Here is a 25,210-nt window from a genome sequence, read left to right as displayed (position 1 = left end):
AAGATAGCGACCTTCATGTCTGTGATTGCGTGACCAGAGAGATTGAAGTGTTCTTCCTCAGCTCTCGTCCCCTAAAGCCCCTACTCTACTTGCGCTATATTGATGACATCTTCATCATCTGGACCCATGGAAAAGAAGCCCTTGAGGAATTCCACCATGATTTCAACAATTTCCATCCCACCATCAACCTCAGCCTGGTCCAGTCCACACAAGAGATCCACTTCCTGGACACTACAGTGCTAATAAACAATGGTCACATAAACACCACCCTATACCGGAAACCTACTGACCGCTATTCCTACCTGTATGCCTCCAGCTTTCACCCTGACCACACCACACGATCCATCGTCTACAGCCAAGCTCTGCGATACAACCGCATTTGCTCCAACCCCTCAGACAGAGACAAACACCTACAAGATCTCTGTCAAGCTTTCTTACAACTACAATACCCACCTGCAGAAGTAAAGAAACAGATTGATAGAGCCAGAAGAGATCCCAGAAGTTACCTACTACAGGACAGGCCTAACAAAGAAAATAACAGAACGCCACTAGCCATCAACTTCAGCCCCCAACTAAAACCCCTCCAACGCATTATTAAGGATCTACAACCTATCCTAAAGGATGACCCAACACTCTCACAAATCTTGGGAGACAGGCCAGTCCTTGCCTACAGACAGCCCCGCAATCTGAAGCAAGTACTCACCAACAACCACATACCACACAACAGAACCACTAACCCAGGAACTTATCCTTGCAACAAAGCCCGTTGCCAATTGTGCCCACATATCTATTCAGGGGACACCATCACAGGGCCTAATAACATCAGCCACACTATCAGAGGCTCGTTCACCTGCACATCCACCAATGTGATATATGCCATCATGTGCCAGCAATGCCCCTCTGCCATGTACATTGGTCAAACTGGACAGTCTCTACGTAAAAGAATAAATGGACACAAATCAGATGTCAAGAATTATAACATTCATAAACCAGTCGGAGAACACTTCAATCTCTCTGGTCACGCAATCACAGACATGAAGGTCGCTATCTTAAAACAAAAAAACTTCAAATCCAGACTCCAGCGAGAAACTGCTGAATTGGAATTCATTTGCAAATTGGATACTATTAATTTAGGCTTAAATAGAGACTTGGAGTGGCTAAGTTATTATGCAAGGTAGCCTGTTTCCTCTTGTTTTTTCCTACCCCCCCCCCCCCCGATGTTCTGGTTTAACTTGGATTTAAACTTGAAGAGTGGTCAGTTTGGATGAGCTATTACCAGCAGGAGAGTGAGTTTGTGTGTGTATGGGGGTGGGGGGAATGTGAGAAAACCTGGATTTGTGCAGGAAATAGCCCAACTTGATTGTCATGCACATTGTAGCTCACGAAAGCTTATGCTCTAATAAATTGGTTAGTCTCTAAGGTGCCACAAGTACTCCTTTTCTTATTGTGTAAAGAGTTGTCACTTTGGATGGGCTATCACCAGCAGGAGAGTGAATTTGTGTGGGGGGGTGGAGGGTGAGAAAACCTGGATTTGTGCTGGAAATGGCCCACCTGATGATCACTTTAGATAAGCTATTACCAGCAGGACAGTGGGGTGGGAGGAGGTATTGGTTCATATTCTCTGTGTATATATAAAGTCTGCTGCAGTTTCCACGATATGCATCTGATGAAGTGAGCTGTAGCTCACGAAAGCTTATGCTCTAATAAATTGGTTAGTCTCTAAGGTGCCACAAGTACTCCTTTTCTTTTTGCGAATACAGACTAACAGGGCTGTTACTCTGAAACTCGTATTTCTATAAATTCCTGAGGAAGCTACTGTGGCACTGATAGCTAGCCCACAAAGAAGTGTTAATTGTATCCATTCACTTGTTAGTGGATATCAAAGAGATGTTAATTGAGTTGGTAGGCATCATTCACTGATGTTGATAAGAAATCAAGGAAAATGTATTGATGGTATTGTTTTCATCTGTCTGTAACCTGTACTGAATGCATCCAATGAAGTGAGCTGTAGCTCACGAAAGCTTATGCTCAAATAAATTTGTTAGTCTCTAAGGTGCCACAAGTACTCCTTTTCTTTTAATTAACCTTAAGATCAAAGATGTGTATACTCTGCATGAAACTAATGAATATTGCCTGTATTCAGAGGAACAGCCGTGTTAGTCTGTATTCGCAAAAAGAAAAGGAGTACTTGTGGCACCTTAGAGACTAACCAATTTATTTGAGCATGAGCTTTCGTGAGCTACAGCTCACTTCATCAGATGTTTACCGTGGAAACTGCAGCAGACTTTATATACACACAGAAATCATGAAACAATACCTCCTCCCACCCCACTGTCCTGCTGGTAATAGCTTATCTAAAGTGATCAACAGGTGGGCCATTTCCAGCACAAATCCAGGTTTTCTCACCCTCCACCCCCCCACACAAATTCACTCTCCTGCTGGTGCTAGCCCATCCAAAGTGACAACTCTTTACATAATCAAGTCGGGCTATTTCCTGCATAGATCAAGGTTTTCTCACATCCCCCCCACCCCCATACACACACAAACTCACTCTCCTGCTGGTAATAGCTCATCTAAACTGACCATTCTCCAGGTTTAAATCCAAGTTAAACCAGAACATCTGGGGGGGGGGGGGGTAGGAAAAAACAAGAGGAAACAGGCTACCTTGCATAATGACTTAGCCACTCCCAGTCTCTATTTAAGCCTAAATTAATAGTATCCAATTTGCAAATGAATTCCAATTCAGCAGTTTCTCGCTGGAGTCTGGTTTTGAAGTTTTTTTGTTTTAAGATAGCGACCTTCATGTCTGTGATTGCGTGACCAGAGAGATTGAAGTGTTCTCCGACTGGTTTATGAATGTTATAATTCTTGACATCTGATTTGTGTCCATTTATTCTTTTACGTAGAGACTGTCCAGTTTGACCAATGTACATGGCAGAGGGGCATTGCTGGCACATGATGGCATAGATCACATTGGTGGATGTGCAGGTGAACGAGCCTCTGATAGTGTGGCTGATGTTATTAGGCCCTGTGATGGTGTCCCCTGAATAGATATGTGGGCACAATTGGCAACGGGCTTTGTTGCAAGGATAAGTTCCTGGGTTAGTGGTTCTGTTGTGTGGTATGTGGTTGTTGGTGAGTATTTGCTTCAGGTTGCGGGGCTGTCTGTAGGCAAGGACTGGCCTGTCTCCCAAGACTTGTGAGAGTGTTGGGTCATCCTTTAGGATAGGTTGTAGATCCTTAATAATGCGTTGGAGGGGTTTTAGTTGGGGGCTGAAGGTGACGGCTAGTGGCGTTCTGTTATTTTCTTTGTTAGGCCTGTCCTGTAGTAGGTAACTTCTGGGAACTCTTCTGGCTCTATCAATCTGTTTCTTTACTTCTGCAGGTGGGTATTGTAGTTGTAAGAAAGCTTGACAGAGATCTTGTAGGTGTTTGTCTCTGTCTGAGGGGTTGGAGCAAATGCGGTTGTATCGCAGAGCTTGGCTGTAGACGATGGATCGTGTGGTGTGGTCAGGGTGAAAGCTGGAGGCATGCAGGTAGGAATAGCGGTCAGTAGGTTTACGGTATAGGGTGGTGTTTATGTGGCCATTGTTTATTAGCACTGTAGTGTCCAGGAAGTGGATCTCTTGTGTGGACTGGACCAGGCTGAGGTTGGTGGTGGGATGGAAATTGTTGAAATCATGGTGGAATTCCTGAAGGGCTTCTTTTCCATGGGTCCAGATGATGAAGATGTCATCAATATAGCGCAAGTAGAGTAGGGGCTTTAGGGGACGAGAGCTGAGGAAGCGTTGTTCTAAATCAGCCATAAAAATGTTGGCATACTGTGGGGCCATGCGGGTACCCATAGCAGTGCCGCTGATCTGAAGGTATACATTGTCCCCAAATGTGAAATAGTTATGGGTAAGGACAAAGTCACAAAGTTCAGCCACCAGGTTAGCCGTGACATTATCGGGGATAGTGTTCTTGACGGCTTGTAGTCCATCTTTGTGTGGAATGTTGGTGTAGAGGGCTTCTACATCCATAGTGGCCAGGATGGTGTTATCAGGAAGATCACCGATGGATTGAAGTTTCCTCAGGAAGTCAGTGGTGTCTCGAAGGTAGCTGGGAGTGCTGGTAGCGTAGGGCCTGAGGAGGGAGTCTACATAGCCAGACAATCCTGCTGTCAGGGTGCCAATGCCTGAGATGATGGGGCGCCCAGGATTTCCAGGTTTATGGATCTTGGGTAGTAGATAGAATATCCCAGGTCGGGGTTCCAGGGGTGTGTCTGTGCGGATTTGATCTTGTGCTTTTTCAGGAAGTTTCTTGAGCAAATGCTGTAGTTGCTTTTGGTAACTCTCAGTGGGATCATAGGGTAATGGCTTGTAGAAACTCGTGTTGGAGAGCTGCCGAGCAGCCTCTTGTTCATATTCCGACCTATTCATGATGACAACAGCACCTCCTTTGTCAGCCTTTTTGATTATGATGTCAGAGTTGTTTCTGAGGCTGTGGATGGCATTGCGTTCCGCATGGCTGAGGTTATGGGGCAAGTGATGCTGCTTTTCCACAATTTCAGTTTGTATTGTTTTCACTTATCTATCTCTGTTATAATGAATGGCTGGCAATTACCTTATGTAAATCAGTATAACTGGATTACATGTATATGCATGGGAAGTAGAAGGTTAACCTCAAAGATTTCAGAGTAGTCTCTAAGGTGCCACAAGGACTCCTCCTTGTTTTAACCTCAAAGAGTGGGTCATTGAATGTCCCACAATGGGAAATCTATAGACACATGCTATGCTGGGAACACCTGCCAAACTGTTTTCAGCTTGTCTTGCTATGAGCAAGATCTATAAAATACTGGATCCTGGGAGAGATTGTTAATTTCTGGACTGCCTGGTTTCTGGGTGGTAAAAGGGGGCTGGAATGCTTAATGGGACTGTCTGTGACTCCAGGATAAAACTAATATAGTGATACAGGAGTACACTTTTGTTACCAGCTTGGTGAAATCTAACGATAGACTATACCACCACTTTGGACTATCTGTCCTATTTTCTGACAGTCGGTCCTGAGTTTGTCATTCTTAACTGTGAGTCACTCCAGGCATTGTGACATCTACATCTTCTGAACAATCTTGTTTGTCATCCATGAAGGTAAATGCTGTCTACATAAAATTTCAGGCACAGGGCAAGCTCTTTCTTGCTTTTCCACCCCCAGGAAAAGGGTGGCTCTGAAGGATCCAGTTTCTCCTCTGGCCTTCCAAGTCTCATAGGTTCAGACATTCCTCAGACCATTTTCCCAGTGTTTGTTTGAGATTCCTTGCTAAATCAGCAGGCTGCACCTCAAGCTTAATCTGACACCTCACCTTCCTGAGGAGGTAACTGGGGAGGCAACAAAACAACAAGACTCAGGAAGTGCCAAAGCCTGGCACTTATACTCATGGATTTAGTCTTAGGGGCTGAGGCAAATAATTGTCTGGATAAAGTTACGGAAGTTTTCCAGGAAGGTCTTAGCCAGACTCCTTTGGAGGATAGAAAAAAGATTTTTTTAGAAGTATAAGCCTTCATGAAGCATTTATTACTGCACCTAATGACTGTGTGGGTAGGGACATAGACTGAAAGGGGCTGACAACCCTTACCTCATCTTCTGACTCATCTGTTCTTTCAGGGCCTCGTCTCTTGCAAGTGAGTTCTTTCTGTCTTTGTGTAGGCTAACAGGGATGGTTTGCCCTTTGGCAGGGACCTGCACAGCCTCAGTAAGGCCAGTAACTGTTCATTATTCCTATGTGCACTGGCAGCAGCTCCTGGCAAATCATTACTTCAGGAAGCAGAAAATGTGCTTTTTCTTCAGATTTAGAGTACAGCTGGTCAAAATTTTTATCATGAAAAATTTTCATTTGGTTTGATTTTTGTAATGAAAAATTTAATAATAAATTAAATGCAATTTTTATTTCATTCAGAAAAGGAGGGAACTCTCCCTCCCTTCAAAAAGACATGCAATTTTTCCGTTTGAAGCAAACCGAATATTTTCATTTAGTTCATTTTGAATGTTTTTCTTAAAAAATAAAAAAAAAATAAAAAAATTCTAATGGAAATGAAAAGTTTCCATTTCTTTCTAATTTTTTCATGAAAAAACAACAACATCTTTTCCAACCAGCCCTACTTCTCCAAGTGTGCTGACAAAGAACCCAGGAGCTACAAGGAAGCCTGAGAAGTCTCTTCAAGGTGGTGGCCAGGTATCGCCATAGTGGTTGCCTTGCTTCTTTCTTGCACAGAGGCAGCACTTAACTGCAGAAGAGTGCATCACATTGACAATGTGATAATCCTGTAACTCAACTGTTCTCATCCTTGTCAGGTGCTGGTTCCAGGTAGTCAGGCATTGTGGATGGAGCAGAGGTTCAGGATTGGGATAAGGGCAGTGCTGGCACCTGGGTTCAGGCATAGGTTGGGGTCAAAACTGAAATCAGAGTCCATAGACAAAGTCAAATGAGTATTGTAGCTGAAGTCCAGCTACATGCCAAAAGTCAAATGGGATAGATAATAAGACAGAAAATATCATATTGCCTCTATGTAAATCCATGGTACACCCACACCTTGAATACTGCCTGGTAGCCCCATCTAAAAAAGATACATTGGAATTGGAAAAGGTTCAGAAAAGGGCAACAAAAATGATTAGGGGTATAGAACAGCTTCCGTATGAGGAGAGATTAATAAGACTGGGACTTTTCAGCTTGGAAAAGAGGCGACTATGGGGGGATATGATAGAGGTCTATAAAATCATGAGTGGTATAGAGAAAGTAAATAAGGAAGTGTTATTTACTCCTTCTCACAATATAAGAACAAGGGGCCACCAAATGAAATTAATAGGTAGCAGGTTTAAAACAAACACAAGAAAGTATTTTTTCATGCAACGCACTGCCAACCCTTGGAACTCCTTGCCAGAGGGTGTTGTGAAGGCCAATAATATAACAGGGTTCAAAAGGGAGCTAGATAGATTCATGGAAGATAGGTCCATCAATGGCTATTATCCAGGACGGGCAGGAATGGTGTCCCTAACCTCTGTTTGCCAGAAGCTGGGATTGGGTGATGGGGCATGGATCACCTGATGATAATCTGTCTGTTCATTCCCTTTGGGGCACCTGCCATTGGCCACTGTCAGAGGACAGGATATTGGGATTGATGGACCTTTGGTCTGACTCAGTATGGCCGTTCTTATATTCTTATGTTCAAATATGGATGGTCAGAGTCCAAGGGTCTGGGGGTGAGGAGGCAGATGCAGGCTGGAGCGGGTGTATAACAGATCTGGAGCAAGATCAGAACAGGGCATGTACAAGGCTGAAATGGGGCCTAGGCAAGGCTGGGGCAGGAACAGGAACCATCCTCAGAGCAGGTTGGAAGTCTAGAGAATCTGTTACACTGCAAGGCACCGAGAGGTTTCCTGACCAGGTAGTGCCATTACACAGACTAATTTACAGCTCTGGTGGGGTTAGGAAAATACCTGAGCCTGGGGGTCAGTTGACATGGGCTCTGCTCAAGGATCGGCTGCTGTCTGGCCACTAATCCCACAAGTACAACTATTATAAAACATGCATAACAGCCACAGAGGGTCTTACAGTAGCCATATCATCAGTCAATAGCCTGTTGAATAGACCCTGCCCCCTACCTACTATAATTTCTTTTTTGCCAGCATTTGCCATACAGCAGAAAGGATGGATAATTTAGCCCCTGTTACTCAGATATATGCATACCATGTTTGTTTATAGTATATGTTTGCACAATAAATTTGTCTTATGTTACATTCCAAATATTCCAGATAGATAGGAAAATTTTGTAATTTACTGCATAAGAGTTTTTTAAGGAAGTGAATATGTTAAAAGTGAGTATGTTGCTTATTGTACTTGATTGTACAATGAGGGTACTGTGAAAGCTAAAGTTTTGCCTTCAAAAGAACTCTAGAAACAAATAGCAATGTCTCAATCTTCCTTAAATATAGTTTTTTTAGTGCCTATGCCCAATTCAGCAGAAAATATATTCTGCGCATGCAACATGGAAGACTTTACCAAACCCAAAAATAAATTTCTAGAGCATTAAATTGCATGGAAAACAGACATATTTTGCTGAATCTGGCTGTAACTCTGTCAAGCCTAAACAATACTTAGTTTTATTTTCTGATGACATAAACAAAGATTTTTAATCACTTCACCTGTTCATTCACTCTGGAGTGTGATGGCCCATGATGGATGAGAATCTTCACAATATCTACATCTCCTTTCCAAGCAGCCAAGTGTATAGGAAAATAACCTTTGTTATCTGCCACATTAGTTGATGCTTCATACTGAAGTAATTTGAGAACTATATCCCTGGAAAACAGGGGGGAAGGAGGAAAAAAAGCTAAAAATTGAGAGGACAGCTTGTTTTATGAAGTTTGTACACATTGTCAAATTGTTTATTCTTAATAACAGATAAGCCAAATCCCACAGTCATTCATGCAAACTTACTGAAATTAATTTGTCTAAGAACTGAATACAGACCACAAAACATAGCCCAAAATGGTATATGTGACTGAATTTCATGTTTGTTCTTTATTTTATTGACTGAATAAAGAAATTACGTACTGACAGTAATGCTGATTCTTTTAACGCATTGCCTCCACAGAGACACATTGTAAGACACATGAGCCTATCCACATAGTCACAGAACCTTTTTAAACAGTAGCTGGCAGTAAGAGAGCACATGCATGTCCCTTCAGACTTACATTCCACAGAATGAAGCTATAAGAATCCCACTCCCTAGTTCCTCTTCCCCTTCAGAAGTATTGCTATGAGTTGAGCTCTGAAGCACAGCGGAAGAAGGAGGGTCAGTGTGGAAAGCAGTTTATGTAGAGTACAAGCGTTATGGTTGGTAAGTAACCCCTTTTTCTTCTTCATGACATTGCCTCCACAGAGTCTCATAGCAAGAGATCATCTAACGATACCACACTTAGGTGTTTACTAATCTCAATGCAAATCCTGTTTTCATTTTTGGCTTCTTACTCTCCATCTCCCAAGATCAATGAGGAACAAAACAACTTTATTATTTTTTCATCTATATCTGGTTCCTCTTAAAAGAACAGGAGTACTTGTGGCACCTTAGAGACTAACAAATTTATTAGAGCACAAGCTTTTGCTCTAATAAATTTGCTAGTCTCTAAGGTGCCACAAGTACTCCCGTTCTTTTTGCGGATACAGACTAACATGGCTGTTACTCTGGTTCCTGGTAGCATTTTTAAATTAAAAAGAAAAGGAGTACTTGTGGCACTTGTGGATACAGACTAACACGGATGCTACTCTGAAACCCATTTTTAAATTGTAATTTGTAGGGATTTACCATACTTTATAATAAGAGATTAAATAGAAGGGGCTATATTAAGCCACTGATTTTTAAGCAAAATTCCATATTGATTTCAACAGGGAGTTCTGCTTAAAAAATGATAGTAAGGTATGAGCTACAGTTAGCAAGTATGCTAAAAAATAAATCAGTTGTGTCCTACCTGTAAATTTGTCTTCTCATGGAATGATCTTCTTACAGCCCTGAATAATTAATAAGTTAACTAAACCCATCAGCTAGTAGAGGCAGTTCTTGGCAAGCAAACAGTGGCTCTTTAAGCGCTGGCAGGTACCAAAAACCTTAGGAGTACTTTCAAAGCAGACTGCAAAAAACATTATTTAATACCTTAAGAACTTAGGCCTTGACTAAAAATACAGGCAAACGTAAACCCTGAGGAAATAGCGGTGGTCCCTAAATCTGTCCCAAACACTGCAATAAGAACAATGGCATACTGTCAGAGAGACTGGACGAAGGAGGGAGAAAGCCTACCAGTGACTGAGACGCACTCATATCTTGCCACTGAAAGAGCACTGCTGCCTTCAGAAGAAGACATGACAAATCTGGCACAAGGAGGCCAAATAAAGGCTGTGCAGTTCAATGGACCATTGCACTTGGGACTTGAGTGACATCTTATGCTGGGCTTTACCTACCACTGAGTAGGCCAAACTGTGAAAAAAGGCCACAGGCAGCAAGGTTAGCCTCACTACTTCTTTGCTCCAAAAGGGGTGGACCCAAGAAATAAGTTCAACTACTTCCTGGTGGAAGCAAATGACTGAGAGGTTTGACATGATGTGGGCTCTTCGGCAGCCAACACTTTTACATTCAACAAAAATGTGCCTTGAACTGTCTCAAGTGGCTGATGGGCATAGTTAACTTAGGAGTTTGCTTCAGAATGAGAGCCATTTGATTGAGAAAATATAATATGTTGTTTAAAGGGTAGCATACTGTACTAGTAAAAAGTTAAAAAACATAGAAGATAATGAATGGAGTACTGCAGCAATTGGGATTAGATCCAATATTTATTCTATAAACAAAATATTTTGATCAAAATACAACTAAGATGGAGTAGTAAATAAATACATATTTTATACTTTTGTTTTCTCCAAATCAGATGAATCAGCAAATGATGTAGAACAATGAAATCAAAATTCAGGGAAAGCTAGAGTGTTTATGAGCATGGTAGCTCAGAAGTTGCAGTTTGGGCAGATACAAATTAATGAAGTCTAGGGGGGTTAAAGTTGCCTAAAGAGTATACTTTTAACTGAACACTAAGCAATAAAAAGACCTGGGAGTGAGAACAAACATAACCAAGAACTAATAGAATATAAGGACATACAATAGAAATATTGGATGGCCATAAATGACATCTTAAAGGAACGTATTATAACATATTAGACTACTAGTAGGCTGCAGTACACAATGATGAACACTGGCAGTAAAAAAAGATCATTGGTGGGATATAAAAGGTACAGAATAGAACAATGATAGAAGTGATAGAATCAGCTGGTAAAAAAGTATAATTAGAATAGTTCTGAATTTGATTTTAAGGCGTTTTTCTTTCTAGGTACCCCACAGCACTTTACAAAGCACTGAGTTTACTACGGATAGGGCAGTGATTATGAGGTCAAACATAGCACATTATTCATTCGGTGGTAAATAACCTCTATGTCCTGGCCAACATTTCTTCTTTTACTAAAATAGTCTTTGATGTTCAAGGTTGTTTGTTATAGAATCATAGAATCATAGAATATCAGGGTTGGAAGGGACCCCAGAAGGTCATCTAGTCCAACCCCCTGCTCAAAGCAGGACCAATTCCCAGTTAAATCATCCCAGCCAGGGCTTTTGTCAAGCCTGACCTTAAAAACCTCTAAGGAAGGAGATTCTACCACCTCCCTAGGTAACGCATTCCAGTGTTTCACCACCCTCTTAGTGAAAAAGTTTTTCCTAATATCCAATCTAAACCTCCCCCACTGCAACTTGAGACCATTACTCCTCGTTCTGTCATCTGCTACCATTGAGAACAGTCTAGAGCCATCCTCTTTGGAACCCCCTTTCAGGTAGTTGAAAGCAGCTATCAAATCCCCCCTCATTCTTCTCTTCTGCAGGCTAAACAATCCCAGCTCCCTCAGCCTCTCCTCATAACTCATGTGTTCCAGTCCCCTAATCATTTTTGTTGCCCTTCGCTGGACTCTCTCCAATTTATCCACATCCTTCTTGAAGTGTGGGGCCCAAAACTGGACACAGTACTCCAGATGAGGCCTCACCAATGTCGAATAGAGGGGAACGATCACGTCCCTCGATCTGCTCGCTATGCCCCTACTTATACATCCCAAAATGCCATTGGCCTTCTTGGCAACAAGGGCACACTGCTGACTCATATCCAGTTTCTCGTCCACTGTCACCCCTAGGTCCTTTTCTGCAGAACTGCTGCCTAGCCATTCGGTCCCTAGTCTGTAGCTGTGCATTGGGTTCTTCCGTCCTAAGTGCAGGACCCTGCACTTATCCTTATTGAACCTCATCAGATTCCTTTTGGCCCAATCTTCCAATTGGTCTAGGTCCTTCTGTATCCTATCCCTCCCCTCCAGCGTATCTACCACTCCTCCCAGTTTAGTATCATCCGCAAATTTGCTGAGAGTGCAATCCACACCATCCTCCAGATCATTTATGAAGATATTGAATAAAACCGGCCCCAGGACCGACCCCTGGGGCACTCCACTTGATACCGGCTGCCAACTAGACATGGAGCCATTGATCACTACCCGTTGAGCCCGACAATTTAGCCAGCTTTCTACCCACCTTATGGTGCATTCATCCAGCCCATACTTCCTTAACTTGCTGACAAGAATACTATGGGAGACCGTGTCAAAAGCTTTGCTAAAGTTAAGAAACAATACATCCACTGCTTTCCCTTCATCCACAGAACCAGTAATCTCATCATAAAAGGCGATTAGATTAGTCAGGCATGACCTTCCCTTGGTGAATCCATGCTGGCTGTTCCTGATCACTTTCCTCTCATGCAAGTGCTTCAGGATTGATTCTTTGAGGACCTGCTCCATGATTTTTCCAGGGACTGAGGTGAGGCTGACTGGCCTGTAGTTCCCAGGATCTTCCTTCTTCCCTTTTTTAAAGATTGGCACTACATTAGCCTTTTTCCAGTCATCCGGGACTTCCCCGGTTCGCCACGAGTTTTCAAAGATAATGGCCAGTGGCTCTGCAATCACAGCCGCCAATTCCTTCAGCACTCTCGGATGCAACTCGTCCGGCCCCATGGACTTGTGCACGTCCAGCTTTTCTAAATAGTCCCTAACCGCCTCTATCTCCACAGAGGGCTGGCCATCTCTTCCGCATTTTGTGATCTTCTACTCTTTCAAAGAGTGCCAAGGTAACCTTAACTTACTACAGACATCTATCAAAAATGTAAAGAATGGATGTCTTTTTAACAGCTCATTTGAAGAGTATGTACTGTGATGCCATGAAACTGATAGGATAAAAGCTGTTTTGATAGGACACAAGAATCAGAGGTCATGGACTAAAGCTAAAAAATAGCTTTAAAGGAGTTTAACAGAAATGTTCTATATAAATGTGAATAACCACATTAAAGCAATGTTAAAGGTTCATATTTAAAATCACAAACAATCAGAAAATGTCAAAATTATGACTCCAGTAACAATGTTGATTGGGCTCCACTGTACATCCTGTATATTTTATAGTAAATAGTAATATATTTATTATAACATACAAGCTTAACGAGAAAATGGCAGGAACAGACAACGCAATATATCTGCAATACAGCCAATTAATGTTGCTATAGAAAATGCTATTTTTTAATTTTCTGACTATTTGTGATTTTAATTTGCAACCCTAACATTTTAATGTACCTTTTGTCATTTCATTTCTTTTGCTATTTAAAATTAAAAGGGAAAAAAAGACATCATCTGTTGTTAATTTTACTGTAAATTGTTTTCATTTACATGTGAATTTCACAAACAAATTTATTGAGGTGAATGGGAACGGGGCAGAGTTAATTTCCACACTTGCAGGTGGTTGTTTTTTGTTTGGCTGGAGAGTGTTTTTAACAGGTTTATATTTTGACAGCTCTTTTGTTACAACGCAGAGAGATATTTCCTTTTTTAAAAAGAATAGTAAAAGCTGGATATTTGGTAAATACTATTGAATGTAACAAATATGCAAATACCCAATCACAGGATCTTCAGAAAAATTGTACTCTTGTTTTGTTTTCTGTCCCCGATGATAAGACAGACATTGTTTTTGAACAATTTTAAAACCTGTGTTTACCAGTGTGATATTTACAAATTCCCTCATATACATTTTCCCAGCAGATGCACCTGCTTTGCTCATCCCTTTACTCAAGGAAGCAGCTGTCCTCTTGCCTGTCAAAATGGGCAGGATAAATGTGCACTGTGATCTCTCAGAGTGGTGATGGGGAGACTGAGGCTTCATTAGGTGTTCCTAACTCTTACCAAATTATAATAAGCATGCTTAGAATTGATTTTTAAGTCAGTCGGAGTTGAGGATGCTCTGCAACTGTCAGGAGGTACTTATACCCCATAGGATTGTGCCTTATGTCCATACCAACTTTCAAGTTTCAAATTCTAGCCATTTTTGCTGTAATCCTATTTTTAAAAAATCCTATCTAAACCTGCCTTTGACTTCAATGGAAGCAGAATTAGGCTAACGATGAGTGTGTTTGAAAGTAATATCCTAATCTCTTAAAGAAAAAATAGTGTAAGATATGAAAACATTAACTAAATAGATAATGTAAACAGACCTAAAGAGGCATCGTATCCTCCTTATGTTCGAGAATGCTAATATGTTATTATGATTAGCCTGAAGTCTATGGCTGGTTCTGGATATCATAGAAACATTTATGCTTCTGCTCAGATTTTCACTTTTTAAAGTAGCAAAGCGGTGGTTCGTGTTCAATACTCCCATATTTTCTGAAATATTCACAGCTAAACTAAAAAAACTGGGCAGTTTTTGCAAGCTAAGCCTTAGTCTTCTGACAACTGGGAATACACAGTTGCACAAGGAATAAATCATAAGAAAAGGCCCATGATGTTTCTGTTTTTTCAAAAAGACAGAGTTTAGTGGACTACATTAATTACTTTGGGCTAATTCCAGGGAGATAAATGACAGTAATTGACTATTCTGGATCTAGCTCCAGGAGTGAAGCTTGGAGGATTCAAAATGCTGACCTTAGCATTATTTTCTCTTGTGTCTGTAAATTTATAAATAAAATTAGCACTTATGGGCTGTAAGATGAATATAGTCTACAAGTAATATTAGAGAAATGGCAGGTTTGTGTAACACAATTAATCACACATAATAAATACCCTGTCTTTTCTATCTTAATTCACCTTTCTGCAGCCAAGAGTGTAACTATTTGTGAATAAAATAGATTTAGGAATACAATTATTCTGGGTCTATGTTGTTTTATTTAGGTCTGATCCAAAGCCCACTGAAGTCAGTGCAAGTCTTTCCATTAATTTCAATAGGCTTTGAATCAGGCCCTTATCTCCAGTCTTGATGTCCAACTCTTCTTCAAACCATGAAAAGACATTACAGTATTAATAGCCCCAATTTAAAAATGGGGTAATCAAGGCAGAGAGGCTAAGAGATTTGCTCAAAGTCAAACAAGAGACAGTGGAACAATCAAAACAGAATCCAGAACTCTGATTCTGACTCTCATTTTCCTGTTCTAATTGTTTGAGCATGATACTGTCTCTTCCATGCCAATCATATAGTCTCAGAAATTCTTCTGTAAATATGCCACTTGGGAAAGGAGTTTAATGCAAATATTTTTGTTAAGTCTATTTATTAGACTGTTTTCACCCATGTTAAGACTGAGAGGTTACTTACCTTGGACATTAACTGGAGTTCTTTGAGAATGAGTGTTCCATTTAGGTGCACATGTGCCTTTGATTTGAGACTTTTGGTAGAGTGTCTATTCAGTCTGCACATGTGCCCTTGCTATATTTGTACCCCATACTAAAGATATATAGGGCAGTATCGGACAAACTGTCCTCAGTTATTTCTTTCCTGCGAAGTCCACAAGGCAAAGACAGTGAAGCAGAGGGAAAGGAGGGTAGGTGGTGGAGCATCCATAGGGACAAACATCTCAAAGAATTCCAGTTACTGTACCAGGTAAGTAATCTCTTCTTAAAGTATTGCCCCTACTGGTGCTCCACTTCAGATGACTCCCAAACAGACCCTCTAGGAGGTAGGGGCTTCGGAGACAGATCTAAGACTATCTGGAAACTGCAGAACCACAGGCAACAAATGCCCTGGTGTGAACTAGAACATAATATTTAGAAAAGGTGTGAACCAAAGCCTATGTCGCAGCTTTGCATATTTCTGCAGTTGAAACATTCTTTGATAGGGCTGTAGAGATAGACTGTGATCTAGTGGTTTGGGCTGATACCCAAGGAGGGGATTGGATATTAGTGGCTTTGCAACAAGAGAGGATATATTGAGAGAACCACTTAGAAAGTCTCTGAGTCAAGACAGGAGCTCCACTAACTCTATGTGTGAAAGAGACAAACAATCTGAGGGAGGCCCGAAAGAGTTTAGTCCTTTCCAAATAAAGGGCTAATGCTCTTTTGATATTTAGGATATGAAGAGAAGCTTCATCTTTAGTTTGGTGAGGTTTGAGGTAGAAAACCAACAGCTGAGTGACCTGGTTAATGTGGAACTATGTAGTGACCTTAGGTAAAAAGGGAGGGTGTTTTCTTTACAATAGGTGGTGTAGAGAGGGTCAGTCATTAAAGCTCCTAATTCTCCTACCAGATATAATAGCCACTACGAATGCAGTTTTCTTATAGAGGTGTAGAAGGGATCCACCGGTTCAAAAGGAAGTCTCATCAGGGCACTGAGGAACAAGCTTAAATCCCATGTCAGGGTCAGTTGTCTAAGATGTAGTAGAAGGTTTGATGAAGGTTTGGTAAATCAAGAAGTGGTAGGGTGAGCAAAGATTGAGAGTCCTTTGACCACAGAATGGGAAGCTGTAATTACCTCTAAATGAACTCTAACAGAGTCTGGCCATGTCTACACTACCACTTAATCAATATAACTTACGTAGCTCAGAGGTGTGAAAAAGCCACCCCACTGAGAGACAAGTTACAGCAACCTAAGCACTGTGCACATCTTTGCTATGTCGGTGGGAGAGGCTCTCCTGACAACATAGCTTCTGCGTCTAGTGAAGGTGGAGTAATTATACCAAAGGAGAGCTCTCTCCTGTCAGCACAGAGTGTCTTCACCAGGCACATGTAAGTAGTGCAGCTGCACCGATGGAGTGCTTCTAGTATAGACTAGCCCTTTGGGTGATGACCCAAGCCCCCTCTTGAACAAAATTTCCAACACTTCCTACTGAGGCAGCGGCAAAGAGGTCTAATTCTGGAAGACCCCAGATAAGGGCAGGAGCACCCCCAGAACTTTTTCACATGATACACACAATGCATAGTACCTATGGGGGTCCAGCCCAAATTTCTTCTCCAACCAAACTCGCGTCTGGAGCAAAGAAACAAAATGGAGTCACCCACCGAGACCCATCATTGGGCCTTTGGCAAAAGCCCCTTGTGTCTGTTCCTCCAGTGCTGCCTGACATTCTTCTCCTGGCCAGCTACCACTTGTGGGCACTCTTCAGCTCCCCATACTTGTAACAAGTCTAGAGGCTGTAGCTGAGTGAGTCCTGTGAGCAGAGCAGAGTGCCTGTCTTTAGGAAGTCTTACAATTGTCCCTGTGATCGGTGGAGACCCCTTGAGTTCCCACCAGACCACAGTTTGGATTGCTTCCCTTCTCTGACACTCACAGAGTCCTTCCCTTGCTTGGGGTATACAAGAGTAAAGCTAGACAAAATAAAGGTCTTTCCCCCTTCCCCAAGGATGAGGGGATCAAAGCAAAGAAAGGAAAAAGGAAAAAAAAGAGTGCTCAGTCTCTTGGGCAGTTTCTCATTCACCTTTTGGGGCCCAGCTTGTTGGCAGGCTTTTTATTGTCCTGATCAGGGTTAGAGTCCATCCTGAAACACCCCTCCTCCTTTTGGTAGCTACAGATACCACTGAGGGAAAAAACTTCCAGCGCCAGTGCATGTGATGAGCACACACACCTACAATGGAATGGACATGAGCAATCACTCAAAGAAGAACCAGCAGTCTCTGAGTCTTCCCCTAGTTGTCACCCCTTTCTGTGACAGGTTTTCCTTTTTTTAAGGCCAAGTAAGCCCTGCAGGTGTGCCTGGTTAGTGCTGCCTGGACCCAGAAGAGCTCATTGGCTTCCTTCTTTGAAGAGCTTGTTAGCTTCCTCCTCAATAGGTGAAGGCATGCCAGCTCACCTATCCCACTCCTCAAGTTGTAAGGACAATCTTGAGGCAGGTCACCTCCGTCTACTATTTCCCGCAGAAAAAAAATTGACTCTAATGTGGTCCTGTCTCACCTGGTGTTTCACCCTGATGCCGTTGGACTGTAGCATAAGACACCACCACATTATATGCAGGTTCAGATCTTTCATAGTATGGAGCCAGCATAGAGGAACATGATCAATGATCAAGGAGAAGGGACTGCCTAGCAGGAAATACCTGAGGGAATCCATGGCCCACTTAATCGCTAATGCCTCCTTTTCTCTAAGTATAGGATCACTCCTCTGTTCCTCCACAAACCTTCTACCCTAAAAGTTGATTACCTCTTCCTTTCTTACTTCCCTACAGGGTTTATGACCTTGTTGCTTGTGATGTGCCCTCCTTCGGGTCTTCCAACTTTCCAAGGTTTACCAGGCTTTGGGGTTCGTTCTGCAATGACCAATCTGGACTCCTGTTCACTCGGTGGGCCTGTTTGTTAATGACTTGCCAAAAATGCCCAATCCCAGCCTATGATTATAGGGTAGGCCAATTTCTCAGCCAGAGCTACGGTTATAACCTTGGTATGTGTCCCCGCGGTCAGTTGTAAACATTGGTTGCGGTAAGCTTTCACATTGCCATGTATACACTATAGATGAATCAAACCTTTATGAGTACCATCATCCCATACTAAGGAGGCTTGGTGCACTGACCACTGTCTGACTACAGGTGGAGTCCAAGAGTCCTTGAACTCCCTTCCTCTGGACCATCACTGGCACCATCAACTTGGGGAGAATCCTTTTCAATAGGTGGGTTTCTGCAGTCCAGTCCTGGATGTATTCACATTCCATAAGATGGCATCTGTCTTGATGTACTCTGCCTGCCCCCAGGATTAGCAAGTTACTGGGCTGGCATTGACAGAATCTTTCCTAACTTGGGGTGAACTCGGCCATGGAGTAGTGGCCAGCCCCCCATTCTGCAGGTCCTATTTCAGTTGCTTGAAATAACTGGTTGTTTTACTGGTGGTCTCATGTCCGAGCCCAACCAACTTGCCCCCTGGATTTCCCATGGTCTAGTGGTCAGTCTAACCATCTTGGAGGACTTCCCTGGGGGTGGATCCCTTAGAGTATATGTTACTGACTGGACGTTGCCCTCCCAGGTCTCTCTCGGGTCCGACCTGTGTGATGTCAAGGCCCTGTGGAATTCTGCCACTAGCAACCCTTCAGCCTCAAGAAAGTCTCCATTAACCACACTGGATCTTTGAAGGTCCCTGGTTGGTGGTGTAATACCCACTCCTGGTAACTTAGGCAATCCTTAAAACCTTGGGATCCAGGCATAACCCAACCAAGCCTTATCTACATCATTCTTTCCTTCAAAAGAAGAAGGAGAAACCCCTCAGCAAGTTAGAGGGGGTGACTTCAAAAAAGGGGAGGCATGGGAGGGAGATGGAAGTTGTCTTGGAAAAAATCCCCGCAAACAGTAACAAAAAATAAAACTAAGGAGGCTAATATATAATTACTAAATTATAGGAAAAAACTAGCTCTAAAAGCAAACTTGTAAAGAAGTGCACAATGAAAGTTGCTCCATCTGAGGCTGAAGCTATTGAGAAGGAACTGAGGGCAGTTCGTCTGACACTGCCTTATATACACTTGATATGGGGCATGAGGCTAGCTAGGGTACAGGTGCAGACCAAATGGGCACTGCCTAAGTTCCCTCTAAGCTGCACGGCTGAGCAGCTACTTATTAAGCATCACGCAGGTGCTCAGGGCTGCGGTGGGGAGAGATGCCTCCCCGCAAGCCCCAGAACTGCCACGGCGCCCTGCCCTCTCCCCCAGCCCTGACTCAGCTCAGCCCCAAACCTGCTGCGGCTGGGGGACAGGCGCCCCTACCTTGGCCCCAACTCAGCTAAGCCTGGACCTGCTGCAGCTGGGGGAGAGGTGCTTCTCCCCCCGAGCCCAGGTGCTGCTGTGGGAACAGAGAGCTAAGGGGAGTCCTTTCTCCCCACCATAGCCCCAGAGAGCCCCAGTGCACTCCAAACCCCTATTCTCCAGTTCCACCCCAGAGCCTGCACCTCCAGCTGGAGCCCTCACCCCCGCCACACCCCAACCCTTTGCCCCACCCCTGAACCCCTCATCCCTGGCCCCACCCCAGAGCCTGCAACCCGCCCCACCCCCCAACTCTCTGCCCTAGTCCTGAGTACCTCATCCACGGCCTCACCCCAGAGCCCACACCCCGAGCCGGAGCCCTCTCCCTCCCCCTCTGCCCCCCCACACCCCAACCTTCTGCCCCAGGCTTGAGCCCCATCCCACCACATGAATTTAGTTATGTGCACCAATATGGAGGTGATGTGTCACACATCACCTCCATATTGGTGCACATAACAAAATTCATTCCACACATGGGAAAAATTAGAGGGAACACTGGGGACTGCTACCAAAATTCTCTGATCAAAGTCACATGGGGTACATGAACACCTGAAATGGAACCCATAGGGACAATACTCAAAGAAGAAGTCAGTGTTATGCTACATGCTATAAATTTACCCAGAGAAATATGGCCGTAAATATTGGGCACATGGCACTTACTTGTGTCCATTTAAAGCTGCATGGTGTAAAGCAGTGTAACCCGAACTGTCTGTGCAGTTTATATTTGGGCCTCGCCAGATGCTGCAAATAAAACACAATTGTAAAATTACTGTTCGTAATGGCAAACCAAAATGTTTGAAGATAGGCAAAATTATAATACGAATGTAAAGATCCTGCAATGTAAGTGGCTAATTTATCGGGCACAAATTATCTAGAAATGCCTTGTATGTGGAAAGTGACATATTGATGATAAAGTCATTTATAAAAATCATTTTGCGTATGTTTATCTTATAACAATCTTGAACTTCATGTAGGGCAATTCTTAACGATTAATGACTATTTTGTAATTTCAGTCAGATCTCTTCTTCCAGCAATAAGGTTCTGTTACTTGGAATTCTCTACTGAATATGTTGAGATACATTGTGATTACATATACACCAGTTTTTCACCAGTATAACTTTGTTGACTTCAGTTCAATTACTCCTATTTTATATTAGTGTGAAATTAGTTGTTGTCAATAACCTCCTTTAAAGAGATACTGTCAATTTAAAAATCACATTCTGCCCATTATATGTACTTCTTGTTTTGACAAATAACTGCTCAGATTATATAACTGAAAGATCGGTGAAAAATATTTTCTCTATTTATTAAGCATGCTAACATTATGCATTTGACAGTAATTTTTGTATCATCAGCTTCATTATTTGTCCTTTACAATCAGTTACCCTGTTGATTACCTCGGTTATTCACAAAACAACATGGCAAAAAAAAAGACGGTTATTCACCTTCTTGTAACTGTTGTTCTTCGAGAGGTGTTGTTCACGTCCATTCCAATTAGGTGTGCACGCACTGCATGCACGGTCATCAGAAACTTTTTCCCTTAGCAGCTCCCGTCGGGTCGGTCAGGAAGCCCCCTCGAGTGGCGCCCTTGTAGCGCTCAATATATGACCCTGCCGACCTAACCCCCCTTTGGTTCCTTCTTGCCAGATACTCCGACAGAGGGGAAGAAAGGTGGGTATTGGAATGGACGTGAACAACACCTCTCGAAGAACAACAGTTACAAGAAGGTGAGTAACCGTTTTTTCTTCTTCGAGTGATTGTTCATATCGATTCCAATTAGGTGACTCCCACGGGGGTGGGATCGAAGTTAAGGAATCACTGACTGGAGCACTGCTCTACTGGGAGCTGCATCATCTCTAGCATGCTGTGTGATGGCATAGTGGGTAGCAAAGGTATGCACCAAGGACCAGGTCGCTGCTCTGCAGATCTCTTGGATGGGTATCTGGGCCAGGAAAGCGGTGGAAGAGGCCTGAGCCCTTGTCGAGTGGGCCATTATAGCCAGGGCTGAAACCTTGGCAAGGTCATAGCAGGAATGGATACAATCCATAATCCAGGAAGAGATGCACTGTGAGGACACTAGAAGCCCCTTCATCCAGTCCACCACTGCAACAAACAGCTGATTTGACTTTGTGCACTCAGTGTAGAATGCTAATGCCCTGCGCACATCTAAAGAGTGAAACTTCTGCTCCTGTGCATTTGCATAAGGCTTGGGGAAGAAAATGGGTAGAAAAATGTCTTGGCGGAGGTGGAATTGGGATACTACCTTGGGGAGAAAAGCTAGGTGCGGCCTGAGTTGTACCTGTCCTTTTGGAAGACTGTGTACGGGGAGGTTGGAGGTTAATGCTTTTGGCTCCAATACCCTCCTGGCCGATGTGATTGCCACCAGAAAGACTACCTTCCACAAGAGATACAGACAGGAACATGTAGCAAGCAGCTCAAATGGGGCTCCAATATCACCTACCTAGGACCAGATTGAGGTCCCAAGTCGGTACCGGTGGGCAAAACTGAGGGTATAAGCATTCCAGGCCCTTAAGGAAATGGCCCACCATAGGACTGGTCAAGACTGAACAGCCCAACTCTCCAGGGTGGAATGCTGAGATGGCCACAGGGTGCACCTGGATAGACGATCCGGTCAGGCCTTGCCACTTCAGGTGTAGGAGGTAGTCCAGGATGAACAATATAGATGCCTGGAGTGGAGATACTTGACTGAGATTACAACAGCATGAAAACCGTTTCCATTTGGCCAGGTAGGTGGCCCTGGTGGAAGGTTTCCTGCTACCAAGGAGCATCTCCCTCACCGATTCCGTGCACTGGAGCTCCCTTGCATTTAACCATGCTTCCATGCCGTGAGGTGCAGGGACTGGAGGTCTGGGTAAAGCAGGTGGCCGTGGTCCTGTCTAATCAGATCGGGAAGGAGTGGCAGCGCAATTGTGGTGCTGCCTGACATGTCCAGAAGTGTGGTATACCAATGTTGGCGCGGCCACGCTGGAGCAAGCAGAATTACCTCTGCCTTGTCCCTGCGGATCTTGAGGAGAACCTTGAGGAGGAACCTTGAGGAGGATTCTTGAGGAGAACCTTGTGGACGAGTGGTATCCAAGCCACCACGGATGGTAAGAAGGAACCAAAGGGGGGTCAGGTTGGCAGGGTCATATATTGAGCACTATGAGGGTGCCACTCCAGGGGGCTCCCTGGCTGACCCGACGGGAGCTGCTCAGGGAAAAAGTATCCGACAACCATGCACGCGGCGCGCGCACACCTAATTGGAATCGACGTGAAGAAGAACCTTTTTTTTAAAGTAGGAAAATATGATTGTAAAACTACAAAAATCAATGCAGCACCTGAAAGTATTTTCAATTCATTTTTAATTGATTAAATTTCAAAATATGTCCCTTTAAATTGTGGAAGCATTTAGTACTATATTACTTTATCTAATATGGACTTTTAAGAAATTAATGTTTTAACTTTCAGTGCATGGAATTATGAGAATTAAGCAGCTGTCCTGATTCATACCGAGTATGAACATAATTTTCAGCCTTCACAGACAAACAATATTCTTCCTTTACTTCCTTAGGGAATTATGTGCTGTGTTTTCAAAGAAAATGGTCTGAAGCAATTCAGTTAAAAAAACAAATTCTGCTTTTACTATAGTTTGCTATGACCAAAGTCACCAGACATGGCTGTAGAAATGGCCAGATGTGTCTAATAGATTTTTTAAAAATACTCTTATATTAAGGTCTGTATTTGTTCTCTAGAGATTACCTATTTCCATATTTCAATCTTTTTTTACTACTTGTGCCTGAATGATTAGTTAGTTCAGAATTATAAATAATTGTATTTTTCCAAGAAGAATATTATAGCCATTCTATATAAATAGCACCGTACATTATGGACAGTTTGATTCTATGAAGTGCTAAATACCTCACCTCCCACTGAAATCAATAGAAATTGAGGACACTCAGCCCCTTGCAGGTTCAGACTTCAAATGTCTTCTTGGAAGTTATTACGAAGCAAAATCTATTTCTTGGTGTCTTTCAAGAATTATAAAGCTGTATTTCAATTTTCCTATGTTCTAACATTATACATACAAAGCACTATGTCTATACTTTTTTACCCAGAGATTCTCACTGTGTGTCCAATAATAGGAACTCCAGCCACTTTGAAAATGTTACTCAATATGTCATGAGAGCAACTTGCAGCTGTAAGAGTCACCTTTATCTCTGGACCCTTCAATTAAAAAGTTAATTTCAGCTTCCTGAAGAAGGAAGAATTGAAAGGCATTTTGGCATATTAAAAAATTGACAAAAGAAACATTATTAGATGCTAATTCCTTTCTTCTAAAGATGACATATCCACTAATTTGTCACTGATGGTTGTACTTAGGCTGAGCCTCTAGACAAATCAAAGAACAAAAATTGTTTCCATTCAATAGAAAAAAGAGGGAGTATCTCTAATTCAATGCTATGTAGAAAAAAACCAGACCAAAAATTGTTTTCATCTCAACATATTTGATTCCTTATTTTTAAGGTGTCAATTCAATAAATAGTTGTTCATGGGATACTAACTTTTCCTCTTTTTTGCTTTATTAATTTCTCTAAGAGTTATCTTGCATTGCTTATTACTTTGCTTTAGAGACAACTGATGAATGATGGAATCATTTAGAAACAAATTATTGCCATTTAATTTCTCTTCTGTGAAATCAACACATTTATTAGGCCAAATATACCCTTAAAAGGGGGGGGGAAGGGAGTGATGAGTAAATGTATTTTACAGCTATTAATATAGTACTTAATATTTTACTGTTTTAGTTTTTCTTACGCAACACTGAAAGAATGTATTCAAAATACAGCTGAATCTAAAATTATTATTAAGGCCTTTATTCTGAAAACACTTAAACATGTCCTTAGATTTAAGTATATGTGTATTTTAAGTACATGAAATCCATAACTATTGTACAAACTATGTACTTAAAATACAAAACTATTGAAGTCAATAGGATTAGTCATATGCTTAAAGTAAAGCACATGCTTGTTTGTAGGATCAGGGCGTATATTGTTAAGCTCAGACTGTGTACCGAGGGCCATAGCTAAAGTTTTCAAAAGTAGAGTTGACCAGAGGACAATAATTCCATTTTGCCATGATTTCGAGGTTTCATATTATGTTTTTGTGCTGGATTGGAATCAAAACAAAACCTTTCAAACATTTTTGTGAAATTAAATTGTATCAAAAAGTCTGGTTTTGGATTGAAAAGGTCAGGTTCTCAAGTCAGGTTTCAGACCATCTCTTGCTCTCTCTCTCTCTCCAAGTGCCTTCAGAGCTGGGAGACCAGAGAACAGCAGCTGCTGATTGGGTACCCAACTCTGAAGGCAGCGCCGCTGCCAGCAGCAGCGGAGAAGTAAGGGTGGCATGGTATGGATTGCTACCCTTACATCTGTGGTGCTGCTAGTGGCGGCACTGCCTTCAGAGTTGGGTGCCCAGACAGCGACCACCGTTCCCTACTCTGCCTTCAGAGCTGGGTGGCAGTATATGTACTTATGTGGCGGGAGTGGGGTGGGTATGTAAACGACTACAGACACAAAGAAGGGGGACACGATCAAATA

General features: G+C 42.5%; 1 protein-coding gene across 11 annotated transcripts in view; it reads right to left on the bottom strand.

Annotated features, from left to right (window-relative positions):
* The window catches only part of ANKS1B (ankyrin repeat and sterile alpha motif domain containing 1B), a 746,995-nt gene that overhangs the window by 625,584 nt on the left and 96,201 nt on the right, over nt 1-25,210 (bottom strand). For all 11 annotated transcript variants that reach the window (XM_073327431.1, XM_073327436.1, XM_073327427.1 and 8 more), the window contains exons 2-3: nt 20,274-20,354; nt 8,179-8,335 (exon numbers count right to left, since the gene is read on the bottom strand). In XM_073327431.1, coding sequence (XP_073183532.1) covers nt 8,179-8,335; nt 20,274-20,354 — 238 coding nt within the window. The remainder of the gene's footprint in view (nt 1-8,178; nt 8,336-20,273; nt 20,355-25,210) is intronic.

This window comes from Lepidochelys kempii, chromosome 1 (genome assembly GCF_965140265.1).
Source record: "Lepidochelys kempii isolate rLepKem1 chromosome 1, rLepKem1.hap2, whole genome shotgun sequence".
Lineage (NCBI taxonomy): Eukaryota > Metazoa > Chordata > Testudines > Cheloniidae > Lepidochelys > Lepidochelys kempii.
This window is presented reverse-complemented; position numbering and strand designations above follow the sequence as displayed.